The sequence below is a fragment of the Halichoeres trimaculatus genome, unplaced genomic scaffold (genome assembly GCF_033239565.1).
Source record: "Halichoeres trimaculatus isolate MK-OKI-2021-1 unplaced genomic scaffold, fHalTri1.1 fHalTri1_scaffold_11, whole genome shotgun sequence".
Lineage (NCBI taxonomy): Eukaryota > Metazoa > Chordata > Actinopteri > Labriformes > Labridae > Halichoeres > Halichoeres trimaculatus.
In genome coordinates, this window is record NW_027437189.1 from 6,185,633 (window position 1) to 6,195,474 (window position 9,842).

At 41.0% G+C, this 9,842-nt stretch overlaps 1 protein-coding gene across 1 annotated transcript; it reads right to left on the bottom strand.

Moving 5' to 3' along the window:
* Positions 1 to 978: 978 nt before the first annotated feature.
* On the bottom strand, positions 979 to 7,836 carry tmdd1 (transmembrane and death domain 1). The gene is made up of 5 exons (XM_074682353.1): positions 7,764 to 7,836; positions 7,241 to 7,432; positions 4,708 to 4,827; positions 3,774 to 3,920; positions 979 to 1,241 (listed from the first exon to the last, which is right to left on the bottom strand). Exons 1-5 carry the CDS (start codon positions 7,834 to 7,836, stop codon positions 979 to 981), a joined length of 795 nt encoding a protein of 264 aa, XP_074538454.1.
* Between the last annotated feature and the right edge of the window lie 2,006 nt (positions 7,837 to 9,842).

The window sequence follows — 9,842 nt, forward strand, 5'->3', positions numbered from 1 at the left end:
CTGTGAATTTTTTCCCATAATCTGACATCAGTTTATCATCTCTTTGTAAATCTGTGTTCAGTTCGGAAATAACAGTCACTCTGCCCACAACACAGGCAGTGAGCGTCTGGGGGGTGATGATCAGAGGGCCAAGGGGAAGAGATGAATGAAAGTTGAGGGGTAAGAGTGACAATTGGGAGTGTCCCTAAGACGAAAAGACTTAAGACCAGATGAAGGTTAAAACTCTTATGGTATTTAGTCGACTAAAACTAGACTGAAGACCAACCCCAATTCTACCCCTTAACCCTTGGTTTGGCATACAACAGTCCAACAGTACCGTTGTTACTATTGTCGCAAACTACTGTGTTGTGCTTGTGCTGCTCAATCTGCTGAATCTGTTGACTGTCTTTCAACAAAATGAGCATCTGTTGCTCTACTCCTGCACTTAGTGTTCACCAATACACCAGATGATCGGCTCAACTCTACTTTGGTGGATATCTACCAAAAGTGGCTTCTAGACAAGACAATTATAGCGCCAACTACAGGTCTGACATGCTTACTACAGTGTTTTCACTGTGTTTTAGTGTTTTTGGATCAAACCTTGCTGTGTAAACGGGGCCTTAGGGAAAAGGCTACACAGCCTTTTACACAAAGACAAACCAAGACCTCACTTGAAAGCAAGGGGCCAAGGGGTAGGACGAAGGGGAAGGAAGGAATGACAATTGGGATTGGCCCTAAGACACGGTGGGTGGAGTAGGAAACTGGCAAGAGAGAGTTGGATACGCAGCAAAAGGAATCAAACATAGGCCGCCAACTTAAAGGATTATTACATCTGTACAAGGGGCACATGATTTAGGCTCAAGGCCAAACTGCCCATCTTCAGGACAAATGGTTGAAAAGATCCATATGAAAACGAAAGAAAAGTATGAAACTTAGCATATATTTCATTTTATTTATGCCTGCATGCAGTTGTAGCTTCACTTTAAAGGCATTAACAGCTTAAACCACCAACACCTCATCTTGAACTATGTAGTTACTGCTGGAGTGGGCGTTGACCCTGGGTTGATGGCTGATCTGTCTTCGACTGGAGGCGATTCGGTTGATGACCAGAAGTGTAGCAGCACCTATGAGCAAGGTGCCGCCGAAACCCATCAGGAAGCCGTTAGAGAGTGGTAGCACCACATCCAGAGGTCCTTTTTGGTAAGGGGTTACAGGAGCTCTCTCTACTATCAGATCCAGGTCACGCCATGTCAGATCCCTCACTAACACACACACAGACACACACACATATTAAAAAACAGCACAAACAGGAAAAACACTATGACCATCCCTGAGGACTGTGGGAGCATTTTATTGAGGCTTTGGCTTGAATGAAACACCCCTGAGTATTTGAAAGAAGAAAAAAAAAGACAGGTGATAATTACATTTTTGAATTTTGAGGCATCCTGGGAAATACTCCTCATAGAGTTAGAAGGCTGATGTTGAGAAGTAATGAGTTGGAAGCATGCCCACGGCCACCAAATCTAATCCGGCATCTCATCTAAACACTTAATAGATTCAGGGCTCAGTGAAACATATCATTTGTCATTCAGACAGTCTCCAGAGAGGGGGAGACCAAAAATCTCCTCATGACATCAATAGCCGGAGATATTTATGGCCACACATGCTAAAACTAATCCTAGTTTTTAGAGTAACAAAATTATGGGACAGTTTCAAGAAGATATTTTCCAACTGACCCCTGATATTTCCTGAAATACATAATTAGGGACCACTGAAACTAAATCATTATCACTCTAATCTGTTTGTCCGCCAAAATTCTCCTGGTCTCTGGTTTACTATCAGAATTAGCTGCTACAAAAACACACAAAACAGCAAGGGAGTATAAGGACATAGTTAATATTACTCAAAGCTTTTAAAATGTCAAGGTTTTTTTGAAGTAGACAGAAGTTCTTGCTCTTGTTTGGAGGTTTTCCCAGAACTAAGTGTTCAGAAACTTTGGGGGGTAAGGCCAGCAAGCTAAACAGTTTTTTTTCTCCACCCTCTGTTCCACAGTAAGATCACACCCAGCTGTGACAGAGTTAGTAAGAAACTCCTAAAATGGTTTTCTTTGAGCTTAATAGTGTGAATGTGTCTATGCTAGCTCCTGGTGTTACAGGTTAAAGAGTGGCCCTATAAACTGGCGACCTTTGCATTAAATGATCATCTAAAACCATCTGAGAATGACATAGCTTGCAGAAAGTTGTCAATCAACCAGCTCATTTTTAAGCCGAAACACAGGTCAATCTCTGCTGTTTTCATGCTTTTGACAGAAAGGGCTTTAACATGCAACATTATTGCTACTAGCTACTATTAGCAATAAAGCACTATCAAAACCAGCACAGTCAGATTGTCCTCCATGCTAACAGGCTAACTGCAGTGCTTTTCTGTCTCCTTCTATGATGTCATTTTTACTGAATGTTGTTTGCTTACTGCCCTCTACTGGTCTGGTAGTGTATTGCAATTACATTTACATTTTTTTCCCCATTTTCTCCTGCTGATTTTATGTAATCATCTCATGTCTTTGGCCCTTGGTGGAAATGCAATAAAACAATAGGCCACAGGAACCATGTTGTTCCTGTTTTTTTATTTTTTATTTTTACTAATTATTTTGGTTTCAACGAGTCTTCAGAGAGATGGTGCTGGATTTAAAGAAGTGTTGGTAACAATACCTGAATTGACCCATTGTTAAGCCGCGCCCCTGTCCCCCCCTCTACTTAATTGGACAGGCAATGAACATTCAGTGACAGGTGATTTTTTAAGTAAGAAAGATCACATATCATCTAGAAGTCACCAATAGGGTCTAAACTACACTTCGAAAGGATATATGAATCTTTTTATCGTTCAGAAAGTCAATAAAAAGCTTCAGTTACAAGACAAAATTTACAGGTCCCAGCGCAAACGTAAAGTATAACATTTGCAAATCTTTGTTATTTCGGCTAATACAGATACGCTAATGAAGCTTGGCTCCAGAAGCTAACGTTAGCTTAACTAGACCCCTTTGGACAACAGCTAAAAATGGTGTACAATCACCAAAGTATAGAAAATAGAACAAGATAGGCCACTGAACTCCCAACAAACAAAGAGACATGATGAACAATGCAGCTGGGAGCTAATGTCAGGCTAACTTTAGCTAACCATCAGACTGCAGTGGCTGTTCTGGTGCTAAATATAACTTTTTACTTCTTTCCAGCAAAGTTACAATCTGCTGCCTCAAATATGATGTTTACCTGTTTTCCTAAAACAGATCAAGACATCCTCGTTAACTTGATGTTGTGATCAACTGCACAACTTTATCCACTTTTATCAGTTGAGATGTGACCTTGGAAAGGGTTAAAAGCCTCTCAGAATACCTTGCACCAGAGTAGTATATACCCCATGACACAGTTAAACATTTTTAAACTTAAAATATCAAAATACTCTCATGAAACAGACTTTCTGCAATGCATTTCAATGAGAATGGCTACTCACACTGTGATTAACTCATTGCGTTGCCGGGCGGGACTTAGCCATAGGCCAATTGAATGATACAGAAACCAAAGTTAGCATCATCTGTTCTGCTTTCGACCGTGCCCACCTGAAAGACTTTTATTGCTGAGTGCTGCATTAGGATGCAACTTTAACATGTGCTCTTTATAAACAGCTTGTAAGCAACATGTGCAGTAGTACTCACTACTGGCCAACGCTCAAGTCTGAGTTCAAGATGACTAAAAAAGAAATCCTCAACATCGTTACAACACTGAAAAATAAAACCTCACCTTTTCTCTTTGAGACCGTCTTGGCTTTATGCTTTCCATTCTTTGGTTTTACAGGAGAGGCGTTAAGAGAGGCGACATATTTGTGATAGTCTTCCACGTAGCGTTTCAGGCTCAGGACTTTATCCTGGTTGATGTTCTTCCCAATTTCTGAGAAAACACGAGCACAGACACCATCTGTAAGAACTTCCCTGCCATTTCAGAGCTCAGAAGGTCTCTCCTATAAAAGATTGTAAATTAGAGTTTAATTGTTGTTTTCTTGCTGGGAACATAATTAGTTCTGGCAGGAGAGCAGCAGCCGTCCTTCAGTTTGAAATAAAAGAAGAAAATCTCTACATATGAGTACATCTTGTCAGAACTGCAATCAAGTGCATGATAATTGCAGCATTCTACATCAACAAAGTCTGCCCCCCCCATGTTTTATAGCTCATCTCTTCCCATCCTCTCCTTGTCTTTTTTTTTTCCTCCAAAGCTGCTGATGAAAGGAACAGATGGTTTGTTCTGTGGCTTGTGTCAGCTCCACCGAGTCCTCTGTCAGATCATTTACACCTCCTTCCATCCAACGCCGCTCCGCTGTGGAGTTGCGCGCACACTGGACAGCAACACATGCCAGAGAGTGGCAGCGTGCGAAAATATGCCACTTGTGAAGTTCCAATTAAAAAGAATCTGAGAGTAATGAAGCAATTACATGCTGTTGTTAAAGTCGTGAGGAGGCCTTTTTGACCGAAATAAACCACTTTTTGAAAGTACACTTCCATGCGCCCAAATGAGGCTTTGTTCCAATTTTCTTTTGTCAAGGGACATGCTGAGATCTCAACAACGCGGTGCTGTCCATAAAAAGAGAACCACTTTCATTTTTAGGTCTAATAGATTCACACCATGTTATTCTGAGCTAACAAAAAAAAAAGTCTTGTTTCTGTTTCCATTTGCAACTCACCAATGGCGATGTCTGTCCGGCCGATGTGCTGCAAGGCGCGGGAAAGCCTGTCGTAGTAGGTCTGCTCTCCATACCTCAGCAGCCAGTCTGTCAGGGCCGTCCGGCACTGGGCCTCGCTATCTAGTAAACACAAAACATATGGCCGTCAGACAGACAGGTCTTTGGCTGTCAGCATGCTGCCAGAAAGTCCCCGAGCGGAGCTGAGCGTGTGGGAAACAGACAGCTCTCAGGGTGGACTTCAGCTCTGTGCTATGACAGCTCAGAGTATTCTAAGAGGAGGTTTCTCCATAGATGTGTCATTTCCCAAAATAAAAGCGATATATCTGAAGTTTTGATTAAGAATGATTGCATTTTGCTGGTGTTTTCATTACAACTAGAATTGTGCACAACTGAAGAAAAATAATACATAACATCCGTCTAGACACTGCACTGATGATGATGATGCCTACACTGCAAAAAACTGAAATTTTATCAGGTGTTTTTGTCTTGTCTTAAGTAAAAATTATCTCGTTATACTTGATATGAGCCACATTAAACTTACCAGTCCAGAAAAAAATCTTCTTTTCAAGTTGTTTAAAGACAAAAATGAGGTCTGAATTCCTTTAACAAACAAGTAAAAAATATGCGCCAATGCGACAAGAAAAAATTGCTCAAAAAGTTGCTTTAAACTACAGTTATGTCTTAACACAAGTAACTTTTCTCTTGTTCCATTAGAAGATGTTTTTTTTTTTACTTTTTACAAGCAATTGAGGTCTCATTTAAGTCTTTAAATAACTTGAAATAAGACATTGTTCTGGACTGGTCAGGTGAATGTGGCTAAGTAAGACTAAAAGACAGAAACACGTGATAAGATTTCATTTTTTTGCAGTGTATCGGGCTGCAGCTGTAGGGTGCCTGTAACGTGACCCTGAGCTGTGCCTCTGATTGGTCAAGCTTGTGATCTGTATATCCTCTGAACTGCTTCTTTAAAAAACAATTCACCCCCCCGTACTGTGTGTGCCAATAGTATAATTAGCGACTCAGACAGGAGACGTTTTTGAACCAGGCTGTAGGTTAATTTCTGCTTTGAAAACGTCTTTTTTTGGCTTGGTGTGTATGTGACTTCCGCTACTTCCAGAGCCAGCCTCAAGCGAACACTCGAGAAACAGCAGGTTTTAGCACTTAAGCATTGTCTCATATTCTTAGACCAGAGGTTGCCCCTTGACCCCACCATTATTCCTCAATTTGTTAGTTACTGCTAACTAATTTTAGTCAAGGCGTAACAGGGGCATAAATATCTGAATGTGGCAAATCAAGACTCATCAGACCAGACAAAGTGTACCTAAACTTCTAGGGTCTAGTTTTAGGCTGTATTCAGACCAGAAAAGTCCTTTGGTCCACTTGTTTGGTCCGGACCAAAAGCGGACTTTATTTTTTTCGCTTGGTGCGGTTCGTATTCAGATTGTACTTTTTGCAAGTGGACTATATTCTGTAAACACATCCATGTGTGTGATGATCAGTGCTCTCATTGGGCAGCACTGACAAAGGGCGGCACACAGAGTACAGACCCGGAAATGGAGGTAAACATGTGTTTGTGCTCTTATTAGAGCTGCAAAATCATTTTCAGTTTCAAGAGCAGCTCCTTCAAAGAAGGCTTAACGACACCGTTTCAAATTTTGGAACAGCGAAGACGAATGCGCGCAGCAAGGAGACGCTATGCTCTGCGTGTCCTGACCCACAACATGCCAGCAACAGCGTGGCTAAACAGAAGACGGAGGATCAGGTATGAACCAAAGACGGTTAGGTTACGGTGGCTTTATAGGCCCAAAAGGTGCATACTGTAGTTTGGATGGACCTTGATTTGTATTCAGACCTGCACCGGAGAACCACGCACCAGAGTTCGTTTGGAAGCGGACTGAGACCACCTCAAAAAGTGGGTCTCGGTCCGGTTGTTTGGTCCGCACCAGGGTTCGTTTGTGTCTATTCACACCTGCATGAAAAGTCTGCACCAGCGTGGGAAACAAACCCTGGTCTGTTTAAAGTGGACCAAACAGTCCAGGTCTGAATACGCCCTTAGAATCTTATACTGCTGTGGCCAATCTGCTTCAAACCTGGATGTGCTGTGCATTCAGAGATGCTCTTTTGCTAGTCAGTTGTTACGAGTGGGAGTTATTGTTGACTTTTGCCAGTCTGCTTGTTTTCCTCTGACCTCTGGCTCCACCAAGGCTTTTTGTCCCAGAGAACTGATGCTCAGAGAATATTTTCTCTTTTTGGAGAAAAAGTAGCAACAAGAAGACAGTTTGTCTTTATTTTTCAAACTACTGCTGATGCCTCATTAACCAAATATCATCAAGCTTCATATTTACTAAGACGTGCTGTGGATTTTCTCCCCCATCCATTACAAAACTTAATAAGGAATCTCTTCAGGGCCAGTATTGGCAGCAATAATCATTACGTTGGCTAACAACCCTTATCATCTACTGTGAGTAATTTCTGTGATCCACAGAGGAAAGGCCTCAGCTGAGGAGTGTTTCAGGTGACGATGAGCACTCACCCTCTGCAGACGAGGTGTCTCTCTTTGCACGGGGTTTGAGATCTAGTTGGTTTCTTTCTGGTGAGAGGCGTTCCAGGTGCTTGAAAATATTCTCCTCTGGATGTGAGAGCGTGAACAGGAGGTCCTCGCACTCACTAGACGTCAGCAGCTCCACCAAACGCTCCAGCTGATGGGAGCCGATGTCTTCTGACACTTCAAAAGACAAACACACTTCAAAGTAATCCAGGAGAAAAAGATTATGGCATGACTTCAGTTCGCTGTTTATTCCAGTTAATGGAGCGTGATGCTGACACTGAACATAACATTTCTGCATCATGCTTGTGCTCTCAATTAGCACAAGACCTGCCTGTGTGGTGTGAAGCTGTCTTTTTCCCCTTCTCAGCTGCACAGAATAGAAACTGAATAATGAACATTTCACAACAGAGAAGAGAGCGATCAGCAGATTCAGCCTCACTGTAAATTTGTTACTGGGTTTTTTTTTTTTTTCCATCACTGCACCTGCAGCAGGAACATTTGCTCTCACCTGTGTCCTCCCCGAGCGCTGAACCCAGAAGCAGAACGATGAAGATAACTGGACATAATTTCCAAACTTTCATGACTGCTTAAGTTGTACAGACTTGATGTTGCTATGCTGCTACCAATGCTAAAAGTTTGTCTTCAAATAGAGCAGCATTCTACGTCTCCATGCCTTAAAAATGCAACTGTCAACACCAGTTGAAGAATGCTTTTCAAAATGTGCACCCGGATGCATTACTTTTTACACTGAATACATTAAATGTTCACATATTTTCACAAACTGTCAACTTTTACATCCATTTTTTTCCACATTCTCCATGACTGTATGGTCACTTAGCCTGTATTTAGGCCAGAGTTGATTTATTACTGTCAGGGGATATTTGAGAGGATTCAAAGCTTGGGGCTGATTTGCAACTCCTTTTCTAACTTTCTAGTTTTACATTTATTTACCAATGTTCTAGAAATGCATCCAGAATCCAACACTTTTAATATTGAAAATTAACATCAGCCCAGAAAACTAGTGTAAGCTAATGCTAGCTTGCATATACTTGCGCTATAGCAGGCTATAGACTCTGGCTAAAAAAAAATTCCCCTTTACTCTAGTAGAGCATGTTACTAATAGCATACCTAAATAAGATAATAAAGGCTCACATCTGCCTGCTAACCCAGGCTAAAATTAGCTATCTTGCTACATTTAAAAGAGGCTAGATTAATGTTGTGCATTCACAAGAGCAAACTAACATGAGCTAACATTAATGACCTCATTGTAGAACCAATAGTACTCTGCCTTCTTTCAGGCATGCTAGCATAACCCACATTTGCCTTTCAATGCAAACAGGCTAAATTGGCTATAATTAAGCTGCATAAACCAAAACAAATAAAAAGTATATCAGACAGGACTAACATGAGCTAACATTAGCCCTAAACTAGCAATATTAAAAACTAACATAAGCCAAGTGAAACTAGGTTAAGCTAACACTAGCTAGCAGATACCTGCATTACAGCATTACAACTCTACTAGAGCATACTAGCAATAGCAGATGCTACCTTACTTACATTAGCATATGCTGATAGGAGCCTATACCTGCTAACACAAATAGCCTTAAGTTGGCTATCTTAAGCTTTCTGAAACGAAATAATGCTAAATTCATTTATGTTTTCATTAAAGCAGGCTAGCGAAGCCTAACATTAGCCCTACACTACTATTATTAAAACTTAACATTAGCCCAAACTAGTTTCAGCAGCACCAGCTAACAGATACCTGCACTACAGCAGGCTATCAACATTAGCTAGATTAAACTCACTTCTACAGCATGCTAGCAATAGCAAATACAACCTTGCTTACATCATGCTAACATGAGCTCACATTCACCTGCCAGCACAGGAACAGCTAAAATGATGTTATGCACTCACAAGAGCAGGCTAACAAGCGCTAACATTAGCCCTCTTATACTAGTGTGTAGTTGGCCAACATTAGCTTTCAGTGCAGAGCTTTTACCTGATAGAGGCGTCAAACAGAATATTGATTTTTAAAATTACTATAGAATTATTTTTGACCACTAGAGGGATCAGCAAAACCTTTTTTTTGTTGTGGCATTATTGTTGTGATATCTACAAAAAGACGGGATACAAAATGTGCACATGAAAGCTAATTTTATGCTCATACTTAAACATCTGGTAAGAGTGAACCAGGCCACACAGTGTGAATCTTCTGAGCAGCCTGGTCACCGTCTCTTCTCCTTCATTCTGTTTTTGTTATGTTGTCTGGGAGACAAGCATGGGTAGCAACTCTGCACTTTAAAGCAAGACCTGTAGCTCAGAGCTAAAACACACATTAAACCACTGGGTATAAATCTGTTTAATTTGACTGAGACTTTGAGGGTTCATGTTTATCTGTAGGAGTAACCACATGTAAACCATAGAGTATAAATGTGTGGTTTTGCTTTGAGGTCTTTTTTCAGTCTAACTTTTAAACAGTCTCTTGAGAGGGACTGTAGAAACTACAAAGCATATATTCACGTATAGAATCTGTGCTATTAACAAAGAGAGGAGAAATTAAATAATGTGTTTGAGGTATGGAAACAGA